The sequence below is a fragment of the Macaca fascicularis genome, chromosome 8 (assembly GCF_037993035.2).
Source record: "Macaca fascicularis isolate 582-1 chromosome 8, T2T-MFA8v1.1".
Lineage (NCBI taxonomy): Eukaryota > Metazoa > Chordata > Mammalia > Primates > Cercopithecidae > Macaca > Macaca fascicularis.
Window position 1 is genome coordinate 63,715,647 of NC_088382.1, and position 21,402 is coordinate 63,737,048.

The 21,402-nt window shown below is 39.6% G+C and overlaps 1 protein-coding gene across 4 annotated transcripts in view; it reads right to left on the reverse strand.

Moving 5' to 3' along the window:
• The window catches only part of ATP6V1H (ATPase H+ transporting V1 subunit H), a 120,640-nt gene that overhangs the window by 17,863 nt on the left and 81,375 nt on the right, over positions 1 to 21,402 (reverse strand). For 2 of the 4 annotated variants that reach the window (XM_045398253.2, XM_005563314.4), the window contains 2 exons: positions 16,428 to 16,529; positions 10,578 to 10,691 (listed from right to left, as the gene is read on the reverse strand). The exons of the other annotated variants lie outside the window; for them this stretch is intronic. In XM_045398253.2, coding sequence (XP_045254188.1) covers positions 10,578 to 10,691; positions 16,428 to 16,529 — 216 coding nt within the window. The remainder of the gene's footprint in view (positions 1 to 10,577; positions 10,692 to 16,427; positions 16,530 to 21,402) is intronic. 4 annotated transcript variants of the gene reach the window in all.

The following is a 21,402-nucleotide window of genomic DNA, read 5'->3' on the forward strand; positions in this document are numbered from 1 at the left end:
AGCCTAAGACCAGAAGGCAGGTGAGAGAATTCTTAGGAGCTGTAGGGTTCTGCAGGTTATGGATCCCAAACTTTGCAGTACTGGCCAAACCTCTGTACCAAGTCACAAAGGGGGTTGACCAGGAACCTGTTGAATAGGGGTCTTAGCAGCAAGCCTTCCGTGAGTTAGAAGAAACTCATGCCAGCCCCAGCCCTCGGTCTGCCTGACCTGACAAAGCCATTTACACTATATGTGTCAGAGAGAGAAAAAAATGGCAGTTGAGGTTTTGACTCAGACTGTGAGGCCCTGGCTGAGGCCGGTGGCCTACCTCTCCAAACAACTAGATGGGGTTTCTAAAGGTTGCCCCCCGTGTTTGAGGCCCTTAGCAGCAATTGCCCTGCTAACACAAAAAGCAGATAAACTGACTCTTGGGCAAAAGCTGAACATAAAAGCTCCCCAATGCTGTGGTGACTTTAATGAATACCAAAGGACGTCATTGGCCGACGAATGCTAGACTAACCAAGTACCAAAGTTTGCTCTGTAAAAATCCCCACATAACCACTGAAGTTTGTAACACCCTGAACCCCACCACCTTGCTCTCGGTATCAGAGAGCCCTGTCGAGCTTAACTGTGTAGAGGTGCTAGACTCAGTTTACTCTAGCAGACCTGACCTCTGGGACCAGCCTTAGGCATCAGTGGACTGGGAGCTGCATGTGGACGGGAGCAGCTTCGTCAACCCACAAGGAGAAAAATGTGCGGGATATGCAGTGGTAACCCTGGATACTGTCACTGAAGCCCAATCACTGCCCCAGGGTATTTCAGCCCAAAAGGATGAACTCATTGCTTTAATTCAGGCTGTAGAATTAAGTGTAGGTAAGACTGTGAACATCTATGCTGACTCTCAGTATGTCTTCTTAACCCTCCAAGTACATGGGGCATTATACAAGGAAAAAGGCTTGTTAAACTCCGGAGGAAAAGACATACAACATCAGCAAAAAATCTTGCAACTACTAGAAGCAGTGTAGAGGCCCCAAAAGGTGGCAGTCATGCACTGCAGGGGACACCAGCGAGCTTCCACTAGAGTTGCTTTCGGGAACTCCCAGGCTGACTCAGAGGCTGGGACTCAGAGGAAAGCTGCATACCGGGTGTCAGTCACAGCCCCCCTTCTCCCTCAAGCACCTGACCTTTTACCTACTTATTCTAAAGAAAAAAAGGACTTTTTCCAGACAGAAGGAGGACAAATAATAGAAGAAGGATAGATCTGGTTACCGGATAAAAAGATAGCTATGCCACAACTGCTAGGAGCCACAGCTGTACTGGCTGTGCATGAGACCACCCACCTAGGTCAAGAGTCACTTAAAAAGTTGTTAGGCCGCTTATTCTACATCTCACATTTATCAGCCCTTGCCAAAACGGTGGCACAGCCATGTATTACCTGCCAGCAGCACAATGCGAGGCAAGGTCCAGCCATTCTGCCCAGCATACAAGCTTATGGAACACCCCCTTTGAAGATCTCCAGGTGGGCTTCACAGAAATGCCAAAGTGTGGAGGTAACAAGTATTTACTAGTTCTTGTGTGTACCTACTCTGGGTGGGTGGCGGCTCATCCAACACAAACTGAAAAAGCTCATAAAGTAACCCGTGTGCCTCTCCGAGATCTTATTCCTAGATATGGACCGCCCTTATGAATCGGCTCAGATAATGGGCCAGCGTTTGCAGCTGACTTGGTACAGAAAATAGCAAAGGGATTAAAGATCACATGAAAACTGCATGCCGCCTACCAGCCGCAAAGTTCAGAAAAAGGTAAAAAGCATAAACCGGACACTCAAGCAGCTACTGAAGAAATATTGGCAGGAAATTCATTTAAAATCAGGTTTTTGCCTATGGTCGTCCTCCAAGTCAGATGCACCCCCATCAAACAAACTAGGTATTTCCCCTATAAGATTTTGTTCAGTCAACCACCCCCCAAATCCTAAGTCCCCAAAATTAAAGGTAATCTCCAGGAACTAGGGGAATTGACCTCAAAAAAAAGCAAATGCAGGCTTTAGGAATAGCCATACAAAGTGTTCATAATTAAGTACATAAAAATGCCTGTAAGCCTGACACTCCTTTAAATCTGGTGACTCTGTTTAGGTTAAAAAGTAAAATCTAATTTCTCTAGGATCCATATAAGATAGGCCCTATATTGTAATCTTGTTCACTCCCACTGCTGTTAAAGTTGCAGGTGTTGTGTCTTGGATCCACCACAGTTGACTGACACCGGCAGTTCAGGACAAGTGAACCAGCCAGTAGGACTCAGATCATCCAACCCGGCTAATCCTAAGGCGAGACCAAGCTGCTGCGGAGGAAACAACAAGCCCTGCTCTAGTCACACACCAGAAGCTAACTAAGCACTGCTGAGTTTGACGACTCATCAAACAAGTAATGTAGTTAGACATCTTAGGACTAGTAGTATTCCTGTATACTGTTTTACTATTGTTCTGTCACTGTACTCAATCTTTTTCCCAGGTAAGGACCTCTTTTGTCCTTGCTAGCACCTATATAAAAGTGTCCCCACTGTACACATACTACTTAGTCAAAGAACTCAGACCCGTCTGGCCCAGCAGCATTTCCAAGTCTTTAAGTCATTCTTTAAGTATATAAACCAAAAGTTACCAGAGCCTCCTCCCTTAGCTAAAAACATTGCCAGCAGCCTAGGCATTTCCTCACGTTATGTTTGTGGAAAGACTAACATAGGAGACCAATGGCCTTAGGAAGCAAAAAAGTTAATGCCTCAAAATAACTTTACTCTGACTAACTCTTTCCCCAAACAGACGCCCACAAGTTCAAATGTCTACCTCTTAAAAACGTCTATTATTAAAAGTCAAACCCCCAGCTACATGCTCAATTAAATCATACAGTTGCAGGCCGTCTTAGAAATAATCACTAATAAAACTGGCAGAGCTTTGACCATTTTAGCCTGGCAAGAAACCCAAATGAAAAATGCTGTCTATCAGAATAGACTGGCCCTAGACTATTTACTAGCAGCTGAAGGAGAAATGTGTGGAAAATTCAACCTAACCAATTGTTGTCTGCACACAGATGATCAAGGGCAAGTAGTTGAAAATATAGAGACATGACAAAGTTGGCACATGTGCCTGTACAGGTGTGGCATAGGTTTAATCCTAAGTCTTTATTTTAAAAAATAGTTTCCAACTATAGGAGAATTTAAAACCCTCATCGTATGTGTATTGCTAGTAATAAGAACTGGCTTGCTGCTCCCCTGTGTATTACCCTTGCTCCTTCAAACAATAAAAAGTTTTGTTGCTATCTTAGTTCATCAGAAAACCTCAGCACAGATGTATTACATGAATCATTATCAATCTGTCTTGCAGGAAGACCTAAGTAGTGAAAATGAGAATGAGAACTCCCACTAATATGTGAGATTCTCAAAGGGGGGAATAAAGAGGAGCCTACTTCTCTTATTGTCTCATACCTCAGAAAAAGAAAGAGGAAGTAAAAGTTAAAGAAAGGCAAAAATGAAATCAATAGACAGCCTGGCACCACACCCCAGGCCTGGTTTTGTAGTTAAAAATCAACCCCTGACCTAACCACTTGTATTATCTATAGATTCCAGGCGTTGTATAAGGAAGCACTGTCAAACTTTCTGCTCTGTTCTGTTCTGTCTTGATAACTGATGCATGCAGCCCCAGGCACATACCCCATGCTTGCTCAATCGATCATGACCTTTCCACATGGACCCCTTAGAACTGTAAGCCCTTAAAAGGGCAGGCATTTCTCTCTTGGGGAGTTCAGTTTTCGGGACGCAAGTCTGACGATGCTCCCAGCCGAATAAAGCCACTTCTTTCTTTAACCTGGTATCTGAGGGGTTTTGTTTGCAGCTCATCCTGCTACGACAGTGTACTGAAACTGTGTGCTATGCCTTTATTTTCTACTTCTTATTTCTCTACTTTAGCACAAATTGAATTTTCTAACAAGTATTCCTGTCCGTAACTAAATTAGAGACAATTACAGAGATAAAAGTAAACACTCCCATAACTCTCTTAACTGAGAAAAGAGCTGGATACAAATGGAACAGCATGGTGTTCAAACCAGACACTGAAATGTTTTCTCAGAATACATTTTTGGGATATTTAGCAAGGCAGGAAAAACTGTCATCCAAGAGACTGTTTTCATTTCAGGCTTCTGAATGCCTAGCCCTTAAGGAAAATAAGGCAAGAAGAGCACAGCTCCTACTAGTGTGAGAGGTGCCTCTAGGAGAATGTGGTACAGATCTGATACAGTGTGGTGGGAGAAATCTGGTCTTTTAGGAAAACCTCTGGCCCTACACTAACACTTTGGCACCTTTATGCTGAATTCCTTTTTTAAAACAGAAGTAAAAACAGATGATAAACTTCATCTAATTCATCTAAGAGGATTTAGATTTTAAAATGTAACTGCTGCACTGCTGCACAATTCTTTTAAAATTTAAATGGAATAAAAATTCAATTAAATAATATTTACATCAAAAGGTACCTTTCTTAAGACAATAGGCTGATACTTCTCCCCCTCTTTTTGGTCAATTCCTTAGGTTTTTACTAAAGACAAAAACCTGTCAATTCATTTCCATTAGCTATGAAACATTTTTCCCCCATCAAGACGTAACACCTGGGTGACATACATAATGGGACACTGAGAAAATAATTCGAAAACTTAAATCTCTTAGAGAGTGAATATAAAGTTTGCTCAATCTTAATTAAATTTTTAGTATATTCTGCCAACCATTCTAGTGAGGTTTATTGGATTTAAAAGATGTGCCGTCTCTACTAAAAATACAAAAAAATTAGCTGGGTGTGGTGGTGGGCACTTGTAATCCCAGCTACTTAGGAGGCTGAGGAAGGAGAATCGCCTGAACCCAGGAGGTGGAGGTTGCAGTGAGACGAGATCGCACCACTGCACTCCAGCCCAGGCGACACTGCAAGACTCTGTCTCAAAAAAAAAAAAAAAAAACAGATGCGTGCATGCGCACACACACACAAAGCCCATGAAATGAAATATGCCAAGTGACCACAAATGTAACTGCTCCACTCACACAGAAGGAAGAGAAAGCAATGAAAACCAAAGCAAGTTAATTCATTTTTCTCTACTTCTCCTTACTAGACCAGCCTTTTCTTCGTCTATGCTTTACTGATCCTTTAAATCCCACTTCAGGTACCTGTTTGTCTAAGAAGCCAATCATAAGCAAACAAAACCAAAACATGAACTAGATGCACAGATCCCCACACTTAGTCATGTGCACCTATGTGTGAAACCTGTAATTGATTTTATGTTTAATTATGAAGTCCATAGACTACATTATCCATCAGGGGTTTTCTTTACTGTCAAAATGCTTATTTTCCAGCTCTTCTAAATGTTTACTTAGGCTGATACTTTGCAACAATCTGAGATTTATGTTATGCTGGCATTTCCAAATCAACTGTAATTCAGTGGTGCATAGTGTCCAGAAAAGTTAAAGTTAATACAGTCTTAGGAAACATTTCTAACTTGCAAAGAAGCAGCAACCTTCGATTGGGAGGCTGAATTACCAGTTGATAGTGAGATAACAGCTGTAAAAAATTCCTCTTTACCTGGAATTAGTTTTCATATTTTAAAAAATCCAGTTATATTTGTTTTTTTCAAATATACAAAACATATGACATTAAAAACATTTTCATATGTTCCTCCACTAAAAATGTCATAATAATGTGGAAAATTCCAGGTACCCAGAAAGAGACCAGGTACCCAGAAAATTTCAGCTACCTAGAAAATTCCAGAAACCCAGAAAGAGAATCTAGAAATTAATTTAGAAATTAGAAATTAATTATGGAAAACATTAAATCTAGAAATGTTATGTTTATTGAAAATCATGTGGAATGTTTTGGTAACTTGATTATTATCCTAAAAGTTAGCTAAAACACATAAGAGTTTTTTTTTCTCTCTTTAGTTCGTAACTCTTCTAATCACTGTATTTATGCCTCTGCACTTACAGAATAACTAAAATATGCAAAGCTGATAAAAATACCAGAGAACAAAGTAGTATCATCCATACCCTCAGCCTTGCTGAGTTTTTGTTATATTAATTTACCTAAGCATAAAAAATCGAGATGGTAACATTCTTATAACTTATTATGCTGCTTAAGAAAGGGCTGAATAAGAATCTAGAGACAAAAATAGAAAATTCTACATGAGATCCTCTACCTACAAACGTCAGTGTTTCTTTCCTGAAGTCCTGAGCTGTTCTTACGCACATATTGCTGCTTCTGCATTAGAGGCTGATTACATTTAAAATCATTCTGTAGGAGAAAAACAATTGACATTTTATGATGTTAAATGGATGAATTAGGTGTATATACACAAGTTCTCTAAGTTGTCATTGTTTATATATTCTGCCAAATTTATGAATATAAAAATCCAGCACTGCACAAAAGAACAAAGGGCACACCAGGAATGCCATGGTGGGCACAAAAAGATGAGAGCTGTGGAGGCCCACGAGTAGGACTGGCCTGCTCAGGCTTCCCAGCTGAGGGCGCCCAGTGGGTGCCACTGTCCCCTCCCTCCCCAGCAACTTTATTCCTCCCCCACCGCTCCTCACCCACTCTCAGTCAGGGTTATTTATAATCCATTGTTCCACAGAAATACAGATGTGATGTGGAAGGGGAGAAACGCTGGTATTCTAACACCTACAATTCAAGGATACAGTTTTGAAATCAATCATAAAATAATTAAATAAGTATTTTCCCATTATATAACTCTATACTCCATGTGATATAAACTCAAATGTATCTCTACATTATCAAGAAACTTAATATTTAACTCCTTATAACACAATCAAAATCAAAATCCATATCTGAGCCAGTTCCATGATTTCTTTTTTTTTTTTTTTTTTTTTTTTGAGACGGAGTCTCGCTCTGCCGCCCAGGTTGGAGTACAGTGGCCGGATCTCAGCTCACTGCAAGCTCCGCCTCCCAGGTTTATGCCATTCTCCTGCCTCAGTCTCCCGAGTAGCTGGGACTACAGGCGCCCGCCACCTCGCCCGGCTAGTTTTTTGTATTTTTAGTAGAGACGGGGTTTCACCGTGTTAGCCAGGATGGTCTCGATCTCCTGACCTCGTGATCCGCCCGTCTCGGCCTCCCAAAGTGCTGGGATTACAGGCTTGAGCCACCGCGCCCGGCCCCATGATTTCTTAAGTAACATAAATTACACTTAAAATATAATTTTGAAATTATACTTAACATTTTTTAAATTCATAGCAGAAAGTAATAAATGTTAACTTTATTGTATCCCAAGTTACAATTTAATCTGATAAACAAAAACTTCAGGAATAATGCAATATCAAAAACCTAAAAATCCTTTAGGGCAGAAAAGCCCAGGGATGCAGGCAAAGTGCTGCTGCTGCTGCCTGTTACGCAGACCTTCATGCTTTCATCTGTGCTTGCATTTTCATTATTTTCAAATAACTATTTCACTATGGAGGGCTAAATTACACTATTTACAATAACTCGTTTCCATTTAAATCAAGCCAGTGCTAAAAGAAAAACTCCACTGTATTTTCAAATTTTCACTTGGTACAAAAGAAAACAATTTAGAGAAATTTATAGATTCTTTAGAACCCCAGTAACATATTGTAGTTTAAAAAGCCCCTATTTTAGGCAGGTAGAAAGGTAGTCTTTACAAGTATAGTTTAGAATAGACAACTAGGTTACCTGAAAAAAGGTATTGATCCAAACCTCTTTTACATTTGGGGATGTAATTTGCAAAAGATTACTTTCCAAATGGTATTCTATTTAGTCTCATATTAAACTGGTATTGTAATAAATTGTTATTACTTGAGTAACTTTCATTCTCTGGCACACAGAGCCACAGAAATTTATAAGTCACAATCAAATACAGAGATCACAGGTGAATTTTAATCTTCCTTTATATAAAAATTTCTCTATGAAGGAAGTGTGGGAAAATACTAACACTAAGCTTCTCCATTAAATGCAAAGGAAATAATCATAGCTAAAACATTAAAATTTTAAAAGTTTGGCATATAATTAGAAAGATAAAGGAAAAAAGAATACTCTCTCATAAAGAGCAAATAAAATAGTATTTCCCTGTAAAGACAGAATACTCTTCCTCTTATAATCATACACGGAGAAAGGTACTATAAGACTACACCAAGTTTCTAAATTCAAGAAAAAAGTCAAATTTTAAATATTTCATCTTCAATACATGATCATCTGAACAACAAAAATTCTCAACCAAAAAATTTCCTCCACTGGCAAACATCCTGTTTCACACACATCTTGCCTTTCATATTAGGAATATACATTTTTTAAAACAAGAAAACCACTAGATCCAACAAGAAAGATTTCAAGAGAAATAAACTAATAAAAGAATAATTATATTTCAATAGCCCTAATTTCGACACGATGGGAAAATAAAACTTTGACTTTCATAGAAACTTTAGAAAAACATCTGGCAACTATAAGTTCATTGGTTGCAACAGCCTCAAATTCTATTAAATGCCAACATCCTTTAAATTAAATTCCTGAGATATAAAACAAACCATAAAATATGAAATTACTAAATAATTGATTTATCTTGAAAAATCTAGCTTGGGGTAAAGTGAAGTAAGGAGAGAAATCCAGTGGTGTATCCTAAGTTTTACTGACAGACCTGAAGTTTTTCCTCCTGCTAAACAGATAAAAACCATTCTGGGGTTTTTACCTTCTGTTTTGATCCCATTCTTCTTGCACTAAAGTTATGGGAAAAAGTAAAAACATTTTCAGCCCATCAAGTGCTGTCAGCACTAGCTCTGAATCTACCCCAAGTCCATCTACTTCTTATCTCAATGTTTATCGTCTACGCCAAGCCACCAACTATCTCAGCCCCAGACTATCATGAGAACCAGTTCAAATGCTCTTCATTCTTTCTCACTTACCCTTACACAATCCATTCTCCAGGGAGTAGCCAAAGTGACCTTTTCGAAACATAAACCACACCTTGTCATTCCCCTATTTAATATCCTTGCAATGGTTTTCAACTCATCTTACAGGAGTCAAATTATAGCCTACAATGCCCTACATGATCACGTCTCTGCCTACCTCTCCTGAACCGTATTTTTCCCCTTGTACCGTCCTTCATGTCAGAGTTTGCCCTTGACCATCCTTCATATCAGAGTTTCCCAACCTCGGCACTGACGTATACTTCTTTAATGCTGGGGACTGTCTGCATTACAGGATATTACCAGCACTCCTGGTCTCTATCCACTAGATGCCAGCAGCACCTCCAACCCTGAGTGTCACAATCACATAAGTCCCCGCACATTGCTTTAAACAAGCCAAGTTCATTACTTCTTCATGGCCTTTTCACCTCTCATTCCCTCTACCTAAAATGCTTATTCACCCCAGTAATAGAGCTGTATGGCTGGTTCCTTTTCATTACTGTCATCTTAGCTATGTGGCCTACTCAGGGAGGCTTTCTCTAATCATCCTATATAAAGTTGCACTCACTTCCATCATACCTAACATCATTTAACTTATCAAGGTACAAATTTGTACACTTATCAGAGTACAAAGTGCTCAAAAAGCAGTTGTACACTTATCAGAGTACAAAGTGCTCAAAAAGCAGTTGTAAGAATTTACATAAATGTCACTATTTATGATAAAAGTGTTAAGTGGCAGGAACATAGTATTTAACACATGATACCACAGCAGCACTCCTGGATAGTCTCCTACACTGTATTTGCCTGCATCCTCAAAATGCACCCATGCTAATGCATCATTAATCCTCTCCTTTGGAAGGGCTGGTAGCATTACTGTCAGTTAAAAGCAATGTATATTTGTTCCTGATGCCTTAACAAAAATAGTCCAAAACAGAGCATCGTTCCAGAGGCTGGGGAATGGAGAGGCATTTGAACTGTTTAGGATAGTGATGAAGGCACTGAACACCCAATCTACAGCTAAAAGCAGCTATGCCAAGAGGAATCTTCATTTCTTCATTTCTTCTATTATATACACAAAGGGCTCACCAGTATTATGTCTAAGTAGTTACTCTTTAATTGATCTTGTTTTAAGTGGATACAAAAAAGTCACTAATTTTTATTTTAAAAATAAAAACAGGCAACAAAGAAGCACAACTTTAGTTACTTCAAAAGCATAAACTATATGAATGAAATGTGAGAGCTGAATCTGAGTTTCATCAGCTTTTAGGGTTTTTATGTGAATTGGTAAAATTCATTCAATTTACCATACGCTGAATAGTCAAGCCTTGCAAAATTGTGGCGTCTCTAAAGGAATCAGTAGTCCAACTGCATTCAACTCCAAAAAGGACTGACTGACTTATGTCACAGGATCCTTTGAGTTACCTCTGGAGTTGTTTTTGAAATTATTATTTTGAATATACACTCGAGACCTTGAGTATCTTTTTAAAACTATTGTGTTATTGCTCTGAATTACTAAAATATATTTCTACATTTTGAATCAAACTCACTGATTTTAAAAATGGTCATTCAAAGCATTTACATAAGAACTTTTAGAATGGCAAGTGAGAGTTTGCAGACTAATGTACGAGTGTGAGCAAAAAGCCATGGCATACCAGTTGTGCACCATGAGCTTCTGCACGGCCAGCAGAGCGTTATAGCGGACCTGCTGGTCTTCGTGATGCATGTGGTTCATGACCAGCTGCTTCCCACCGAGCTGCTCGATGACCCTGCAAACGGGAGAGACATGGTGAGGAAGATGCAATTACTCTCAAATTCACAGTTTATAAACAGGCATCTCAAATACCAAAATGCTAAAAAGGAAAGTAACAATGTACGAAAATAAACCAAACGTGTCTTTTTTTTTTTACATCATTTTCCCTGAACCACAGATTTACAGTATTCAAATATTTTTTTTTTAATTCCTAATGATAAATCCAACAGCTGTCCTCATTTCTCATCTCTAATCCAGAAAAGTATGATCTGCCCAGATACCACCCAGTCACCAGCATTTTAGATCATGGTTTTCTAAGTGGTTGAGTATTAACGTTTTTATTATCAGTATTTCTTGCTTGTTTAAAATCAGTATTGAACACCATCTAATTTTCATAATATACAATCAATATCAAGCCCACCAGTGACTGTGCTGTGTGACAGATAGGGGCTTAGAGGTAGACAGCAGGGAACAGAGGGTTAAAGAGCACCCATGCTAATTTCCTGGAAAAGACTACTGATTTTAAGATATCCACCGGTTTCTCAGAACAATGGGATATGCCATGTGACTTGGGCAGTGAGATGGAGGAGAACATTCATATCTTCGAGAGCACCGAGATGACTGACAACCGACACTGCTTTCTATCACCACACTTCCAACACCCTGAAAATCCACTTATTACATACACAAAGGAAAGTAAAAATGGTTATTTTCGTCATGCATAGAAATAGGTCCTCTGTTGCTTTGCAAAAGTGTGGTTACAGACAGAGCTGTGGAGTCTCAACTTCCACAAAACAGTGTGGACTGCCCTGTCCATTCTTCAGCCACCAGTCCTGTCTAGTGGAGGATACCTATTATATAGTCAGTGACAAGTGGCACCTTAATACAGTACGGTGTTTGGTGGTTTAAGACAATCTCACAGATCAGTAAGGTTTCTGGGGTCAGAAAGAAATAAGTAGATGGGGTCGGAGTGAAAGGGAAGCTTTTATCTGCATACCTTTTTATATTTTATTCTTTAAAGCATGGTTTTTTTAAAAAAATGTATTGAACTGAGGGGAACAAAAAAGAACATAATGTAAGTATCATCAAACATTAACTGAGTGCTTACTGCATGCCAGGCACTCTACTTTAAAACATTATCTAACAAATCAGCTCAGCCATTTATCAAACATGTTAATTAGACAAGTCCTTTACCTGGTAAATTCCTCCCTGACAAATAGGGAGGACAAGGACATCTTTACAGCGTTGCTGTGATGATTAAAGGACATAAAGCCTATGTCCCTGCAGGACACCAAGCCCAGCTCTGCAGCGATGATGATACAAGATGCTCTCCTGCCTCCCATTCTCACTGTAGCCAAAGGGATCTTAGCAAAACTCTGCATATTATTTTTACTACTTAAAATTCAGTGGCTTCTACTTCTCTTAAGAAAAGGACCCAGGCCAGGCTCATGCCTGTAATCCCAGCACTTTGGGAGACCAAGCTAGGACAAATTGCTTGAGCCCAGGAGTTCGAGACCAGCCTGGGTCACACAATGAGATGCTGTCTCCACAAAAAAATTAAAATAAAAAATTAGCCAGGCATGGTGGTGTGCACCTGTAGAAACAGCTGTTTAGAAGGCGGAGGTGGGAGGATCACTTGAGCCCAGTTCAAGGTTACAGTGAGCTATGATCGCACCACTGCACTCTAGCTGGAACAACAGGGTAAGACCGTTTCTTAAAAAAAATAAATAAAAATAAAACAAAGGACCCAAATCCTTAAAATAGCTGACAAGGTCCTTTCACAGTCGGCTTTGGAGCCCCACTGAGCTTCACAGAGCACGGTCACAGGCTGCTTGTTCTCTAGACTGCCTCTGAGGCCTGAGCTAGCAGCCAACAGCACCATAGCTCCTGCCTGAAGGAAGCTTCTCTAATGCACGAGTTTTCTCCACAGGCACGTAACAGCCCCTTCTTGCGCTTAGGAACATTATACACCACTCCAGCAGAAGGTCTGGGGCAATTTTAAACAGCAAAATCGCCCCCCCACACACACAAAAACCCCACAAAACTGCAAAAAAAAAAAAATATGGCACTAAACAGACCACGTAAAGGATGCTTGTTTCTAGCGTAAAACAGAACACAGGATGGCGGAATGTTGCCTTGTTCCCCCACAGCTGCAGATGTGTCCATGCGCGACTCCAATTATTCGACAATTCTATACATGTCCACGGATAACTGCGAAAGCGTCTCTAGTATTGGCACGGGTGTTGAAAATAAACTTTTTAGGAGGTGGGCAAATTCACAATTCTGGAACCAATGAATAATGAGGATCAAAATACAATCTCAGAAAACTGCCATGTTGTGAGCAAAATACGACTGAATCCCGAAGTGCTGGGATTACAGGTGTGAGCCAGCACGCCCAGCGAACCTTTCTTATGACTCAAGAAGTCTATTCTTGATAACTTGGTAAAAGTTCAAAAACAAAATAATTCTAATACTTGACATGAAAGAATTACGTAATTTAAAATGCTTGAGTATTATGATTAATCTTTTAGAAAACGTAGTTCAAATTGTTGGTCTGCAAATCCACTGAACATCCATAAAGTTTGGAAAACAAAAAAAACAAAAAAACCTCCTATAACCATGAGAGAAAACACTGTTTTGTTTTGTTTTGTTTTTTGAGAAGTTTCAAAAAGCAGAGTCTTAATGAAAGGAGAAAATAATTCGAAAACATATCTCAAAGCAGAAGGATCCGGAGCTTGCAGAGAAAATAAGTTATGCTGGTGAGAGGCTTCAGAATAAAGAATGACTATATTAGTCCACGATGTAAATATAAGCCACTGGAAGGACGTAGAAAAGAATTAGCATGGCCACAGTTTTGGGCCCAAAAAGGCTATTTCAGGAAAAGCACGGAGGATCGACTGCAGCAGTTACTGGTGATAGGAAGTCTAACGAAGGTACAGCATGGTGGGAGAGATCATCCTTCTTAGGGAGAAACAGTAAAGCAGGAAGAAAGAAAGGAACGGAGCAGTAGAGCAGAATTACGTGAAGGCACAGCAGGCTTCGGCCTTGGCAGCAGGTCAGGTGTGCACAACATAGCCAAAAGGTTCCATTTGAAACACTGGCTGGCTACTGAGGCAGTGCTGTGAGAAGATAAATTCTTCAACAAGCTTTTCACTTTCAGGATTTTAGAAAAATCATATTTTTATCTTCATTTGCTTTTTAGCACTTATAAATCTAAGAGGGCTCTATATACTATCGATCCGTCTGTTTTTCATGTTTAACACATTTTAGATGAGTTACAGATTAGACTATTAGCTACATTCATGTTTGCCTTATCTAAAGATCTTTAATTTTCCATAGAAAAACAGATTATTTTGGAATGATATTAATTTTGGACAGCTCTTGATATTACAGTGTCAAGAACTATGAGGGTCCTAGTTTTTACCCTACTTGCAGCTAACAAGTTAGCCTGCCACAGTTTCATGGATCCTGGTAGAAGACATGAGACTCCTAGGTCTGAGACAAAGGATAGTTTATTGTTCACAGCAACAGAAATAGCAAGATATTGGCATTTTAGTGCTGGTCCCCCAAGCCTCAATTTCCACAAGCCAACATAAAGGGAGCCAGATGAGCCCTGCACACTGTATAAGAGGAACCCTAAACTTAGAGAAACCCCAATCTCTCTATGGCAGTAAGCACATCTGCCCATTGCTCTTAGGCAGACGAACCTCTCTGTAAAGCACATTCAGTGCCTTGTCTTGCAAGAAGTTCAGAAAGGTGAGAGACAGAAGTCCAAAAGGCTTATCGGGAACAAAGAAAAATGAAAGGCATGACAAATGTCTTCGTACAATATCAACCCCTCATTTCTACACCATCTTACCTTCCAAAAAATTTATCCATGAACACAACACTTGTGGGTGGTTCTGATGAATTTGGCTGGCACAGGCTGGGACCAGGTCCACTTAATTAGTTTTATATGCCATTTCATTAAGGCTACTTACTACCTACAAGACTCCAAGCACCAGGATAAGGCCAACATGCAGCAGTGACCTCACCACCCATGTCCCGCAGGGTCCTGAACTCAACCACCTAAACAAATGCAATGAATCATCAGAGTCTACAAGGACAGCCTCCTTTTACAGAGCTCTCCACAATTGTCTGATGACTACGCAATCTACTGGTAGTGTTTCCTGAAATACTTGAAGGTTCCTTATGACCACCCCTAAAGTGCAAGTTACTGTCCCTTTAAGAGGCAGATGAGTTAATGCCTGGCTTCCATAAAGTATAATACCAGGGTACTCATCGTGCCCCTGGAAAGTGGTTTATCATTGCTGGGGCCACCCAACTGAGACCTTCATGAGTTAGGAAACAGGCTGGGTGACCTCCTGGCTGGATGATAAACCTTCAGAGTCTGAGTTCAGTTCAAATAACTGAGTCCTTATTTTAAGGAGAGACTGGCCTATTTGTCTATGCACCAGTCAGAGGAAATTTGTCCATACCATGGGATGGCTGAGGGATAGCTTTAGAATTGGGGAAATGGGAGAGACATACAGAGTTGCTGACAGGCATTTTGCTTAGGAGGTGCAGGAGCCACCATTATCTCTTCTGTTTCCAATAAATTTTTCAGTAAGGTTAAACGGAGTGGCCATGGTATAGCAGTGAGAGCTATCTGGCAGTTGGTGACAGGCCCAGCACTCAGTTAAACAGAAGTCACTGGCAACAGCTTGGGAGATTTGTGTGTTTTCCTTTGAAGAAAGCTCTAGAGGCAGTTCACTGGAAACAAAGATCACTGACGTCCCTCCCTCCCCTGTATCTCCAGGTTCTGAGGAGGTATTCTTCAGATGCTGAGGTTGCTGTTATCCTTCCACTGCTACAAAATCTGTGTGCCCCATTCCAATAGCTAGCCTCACTATTTTTTAACCATCCCTTAATTGTATCCAGATATTTGGTCTGAAAGGGCCAAGTACAAAAGGGACAACCGCATTTCTGCAAAACTTGCAGAAATCCATTAAGTTTCCGTCTTAGTGTGCGTGAGTCACTACAGAGGGACTTGGCAAGCACTAACCAAGCAGTCCTTTTCCTTATGATTCAGGTTACGTACGGGGGGTGGCAATTCTTTTCCTAAGGGCCAGATAAGTAAATATTTTACACTTAATTCATCTCTGTAAGTACAAATAGTAGACAAAAAATAGCCAGTGCTCGCAAAATGGCTACTGAATTAAATCATACAAACCAAAGAAAATCTTTAACATGAAATATCTAATGTGATCTACACAGTAGTATTATACAAGTGTACTTATATTTTTATACTACTTTTTTTTTTTTTTGAGACAGACTCGCTGTCACCCAGGCTGGAGTGCAGTGGTGCGATCTTGGCTCATGGCAACCTCTGCCTCCTGGGTTCAAGCAATTCTCCTGCCTCAGCCTCCCGAGTAGCTGGGACTATGGGCGCGTGCCACCACGCCCAGCTAATTTTTTTTTTTTTTAGTAGAGAAGAGGTTTCACTGTGTTAGCCAGGATGGTCTCAATCTCCTGACCTCGTGATCTGCCCACCTTGGCCTCCCAAAGTGCTGGGATTACAGGCGTGAGCCACCGCGCCCGGCCTATACTACTCATTTTTAACTGGGTTTATCATAATTCTCACTACTGTGGCAAACTTGATTTCATTTACTTTGTTAGTTCCTTTGCTAACCTACTCCATTTTTGATAAGCACATTATTTTAGACTCTACATTGAAGGTTTCAAGAAACCAAATGAAATGGCTTTCTCTTACCGTTTGCCTCGTGGATAATGCCGCACATATTCTCCAACATCATGAGCAGCAACAGCTAAGACCTGGGGATCATCTGACACTTCCAAAAGTTTTGTCAAGATTCTGAAACAAATTTTATCCAGAGAGATCAAGTTCTAATTTTTCTATAGAGGACAACAGAGCACAGGTATAATGAAGATATCTTCCTGAAAATAGACATTAGTATATTCATATTCTTCTAAATATTTCACTATTACACACAAATTTGCAGTTTTCAAAGCTTCATACATACATAACAAGTTTCTTTCAGATTCACAATGTAGGCCATGCACAATTTCCAAAATATCAGGGACTCCCCGCCTCAAGAAAACTAGAAGATGAAGAAAAGTTATTTTAACACAAAACGGCTACTTATATACATTTTCATAAGCCATTTGTAAACCCTAGGACCTACTGTATTTTAATGCTCAAGGGCCTAAAAATAGATGGAAAACTTCTCAATTCATTCTAAAAGCAGAGCATAACTGTGATAACCAGTCAGAATGAAGGTTTTTTAAATGGCTTGGTAGAAGACCAACATATAAAAACAACTCTTTCTAATATCCCAGCAACTCAGAAATAGATACATAAAAACCTTAACAAATTAGCCAACTGAACCCACTAGTACACTGAGAGACAATATTCAGTTTTCAGCTCAAATGTCATCTCTTGTATAAGAGGCCAGGATTACCCTAAGGCAGTACTCTCCCCATCATTCTCTTTTCCTTCTCCACTTTTCTTTATAATACTAATTACCACCTGCCATTGTAATATGTATTAAGACAGTCATGTTGAATGACTTCAAGTCATAGGAAGGAAAAATGACAGATCACAGATCAATACATTTAGTCTGATGACATGTATAAGTAATGGTATATAAAGATATAGGTAAGGTATGTCTAGGCACCGAAAGAGACCATGGCCTGCTGATCCTAGTTCCTCCTCAGGAAGAGTCTGAGATTGAATAGCAGTGAAGAAACCTCTCCACTTTAGTTCTCTCTGCCTTCAAGATGAAACAAGACATATATTCAGTTTCTCATATATCTATTTATGTTTTTAACATTTCAAACTATGTACGTTTTTAAAAGGCTAACTTGCAAATTATTCTAAAATTAAATTTAATTCAACTGAAACATTTTGATAATTTCAAAAGATTACTTCTATGTTTTATTTCGATAATTTAAATATCAAGAAATTTTATGAAATTATAAGCAAATTACATTAACAAAAATAATTTAAAATATAACATTTGTTCTCAAGAAAAGAAAAATAGCTCAGAGTTGTCAAAGCTATGTGAAATATATAAAATTTTTCACACCCAGAAACAAGAGTGTGGGTCCAAGGGCAATTATTTAAAGGCAGTTTGTCCCTAACTGTCCCACTCATTACCCTCATGTTCCTGGAATTTGTGATACGAACATCAATGTACAGCTAATCAACAGTTTATGTCATTTTAATGTAAATTCTTGATAAACGACTTAGGAACTGCCTCTTCTTTTTCCCTTAAAAGCCCACTTGTAACTGCTACTAATTGGAGTGTATATTCAAGGCAACTTGAATCTATGCTCTCAGGTAGCCATCTTCAAGCTTTGAGCTCGAACAATCTCTGTATTTAATCTTACTTTCTAAATTTCGTTATTTAAGACTGACATTCTGAATACATCAAACCAGAAGTCAGAAAATAACAGCTCAAGTCCAAACCCAGATGCCATCTGTTTCTGTAAATGTTTTACTGGAACACAGCCACGCTCATTAGTTTACTTGTTGCCCATAGCTGGCACTGCAATGGCAGAGGTGAGTAATTTGGGACAGAAACAAAATGGTTCAAAAGTCAAAAATATTTACTACCTGGGTGGGTCTTTACCAAATCACGCTGCCAATCCCTGCCTTAAACCATTCTCAGTGACTTAAGCCATTCTCCATACGGCTGAGACCCTCCCTGATACCCAAAATACGGTGTACACACCAGCAGCATGGACATCACCTGGTTACTTAGAAATGCTGACCACAGACCCTAATCTAGGACTACTGAATTAGAATCTGCATTTTAACAAGATCTCCATTAACATTTGAGATGCACAGCCTTAGAGTCAAATAATGTTAGAACTGGAAGGAATCACAGACTTTCTAGTCAAATCTGCAAAATGTGGACATGATTTTAATTCTTACCCTTCAGGACCATTAAGTCCACTAAATATCTTCAGCAACAATGAAAACATCTTTGTATTATTAGCTATAAACCTGCTGAGCATGCTATTTCTGTGTCAAATAATCAATAAAAATGTTCAAAAGAACAGGTTCAAAATAAGAGATTTTATGGTACGCAATGAGAGAGTTCCCTCCAAGATGTATCTGAATACAGTTAAGTCAACAATAGATTCAACAATCACAATCCAAACCTCTATTGCCACATTAACCACAAGTCATGATTCTATCAAATAGTCCAATGGATCCAGGCAGCAACACACCACAGCTCTGTAGTTAGACCAAATGTGATTTCTGCCTCGACATTAGCTAGAAATGTAATCTTGAAAAGCATCTGTTATAATCAAATTAGAATTTACACTATTATTCTAATTGATCACTCAACAAATACATTCATTCTCTTTCACAATGTTTTCCCTCAGTTTTAGAAACTTGTTTTCCCTCTCAGCTTTTCCTTTTCTTCTATCTCCATGGCTTCTTATATTTCAGAGTATTTCCTTATTCAAAATACATATTTATTTCAAAACTACTAACATACAAGCTACAAGGTATTTTCTCTACAGTTCAAAAGTGAGAGGGAAAAATTAACTTACCTACTTGCCAAGTCTGGAATTACCTGACGTAAGTGTGGTTATCCACAGATAAAAGGAAGACCAGTATGCGTGGTGCTTTTTAAACAGCAGAATCAAATAAAGATTTCATCCAGATCTATCTTAAATGGGCAGCACTAGTACCTGTCATTGACCTCTTGCAGATAATTTGTAAGAATGTAAAGAGTATCAGGTGACATGATCAGGGGGTTGTTAAGCTGCCGCTCTAAAATAATAATTGGTTGCAGCTGGCGCCAGGGAAAGAGAGTTTCCCAACAATAGAAAACACCTGAAGCTGGTGATCAGCAGCTTCCCAATAGTATCTCAAGAGTGGGGTGGGCAGGCTTAAGCATGCGCATTAAGGTGCAAAATGGCCGAGTTTAACCGGTATATGACCTTCCTCTAGGAATGCTCAACCAAGGGGAAAATGCCTTCAGTGAGCATGAACACAACTTCAGTAAACATACTGTGCATGTGGCCCCTCCCAAGTGCTGGCAGGCCACTGAACGTGACAGGCTAGCCCAAGGGAAACATCGAGGGAGGAGAAATGGAAACTCCAGAACCATGCCAATGTATAAAACCCCAAGTCAAGGGCAGAACAGGGCACTTGGATCTCCCAAGTCACCCACCTGGCCCTCTTCCAAGTGTACTTTACTTCCTTTCATTCCTGCTCTAAAACTTTTTTAATAAGCCTTCACTTCTGCTCTAAAACTTGCCCTGGTCTCTCACTCTGCCTTAAACCTATTTCTGCCCCTCAGCAGAATTATTTCCTCCAAGGAGGCAAGGATCGAGTTGCTGCAGACCCATACATATTCACAACTGGTAACACCCCAAGTGACAGAAGAGACTCCCCTTCTTGGCCAAGGGGACCCCAGAGAAACCTCAAAAACTAAGTTTCAGGCTATGATGGGAAGAGGGATCAGACAAAACTCATAATACCCCTTCCCTTTTGGAGTTTAGGCACAACTGGCCACCATTAATGTAAAACAGAAATCAGGTACACTTTCTCAGGGCTCCATAAGACTGTTTCTCCCAAGACAGTGGTCACTCATATTGGCTCAGAAGAAACCTCTTCTGAGGTTTCACAGAGTTTGGTTTCTCCATTAACAAGAATAAAAACTAAAGACAAACAATAATTTTAAATTTCTCATCATCATATAAACATAAAAGAAAAACACCATATATCAGCTGGGCGCGGTGGGTTCACGCCTGTAATCTCAGCACTTTGCAAGGCTGAGGCGGGCGGATCATGAGGTCCGGAGATCAAGACCATCCTGGCTAACACGGCGAAAACCCGTCTCTACTAAAAAATAGAAAAAATTAGCCGGGCATGGTGGTGGGCACCTGTAGTCCCAGCTACTAGGGAGGCTGAGGCAGGAGAATGGCGTGAACCTGGGAGGCAGAGCTTGTAGTGAGCCGAGATCGTGCCACTGCACTCCAGCCTGGGTGACAGAGCAAGACTCCGTCTCAAAAAAAAAAAGAAAAAGAAAAGAAAAATACCATATACCATTGTTCCTGGCTATTCAGAAAAATCACAGTGTCATACAAAGATAAAGGGAATAATCTGAAGAAGCCACAAAAATTAAAACCTAACACCAAAAACTAGAAGGTACCCTTTTCAAAAGTCTCTTTAAGTGTATCATAATAAAGATACACATAATGCTTTTGTAATAATTTGTAAAACGTTCCCCTCCATTATATTCAAGTTTTCTAAAAACTAGATTTAAAAAAAAAATCCAAGCTCTTTTTGTTGTTAAAACTCAAAGTCAAAAGGTAACAATGAAAAACTAACCCATTCCTTACCACTTCCTATTCTGTCAGTCTTGCTGACATCAAGCACTCACTTTGATTTACCACACTTCGTTTAAATAAGAATAATGTATCATTTTCAGTAATACACAGAAAATTGAGTCTGAACAACACAGACAGGTGGATCTGAAAAATGTTCCATCTGGATGCCTCATTTAAATGACAGTAGGAGGATTTCTTAAAAGTATAAATCTATAAGGAAGGACGAAATGGGAAATGAAACAAAAACAATAAAATATTGAAGCGGAAAGTCAGAAGAACAAATATTAAATATGAGAAAACCAAATACCAAGCTGGCAGGGAGGTAAGCCAAGGAGCAACCTGATTTACAACACAGAACTAATTATACCAGT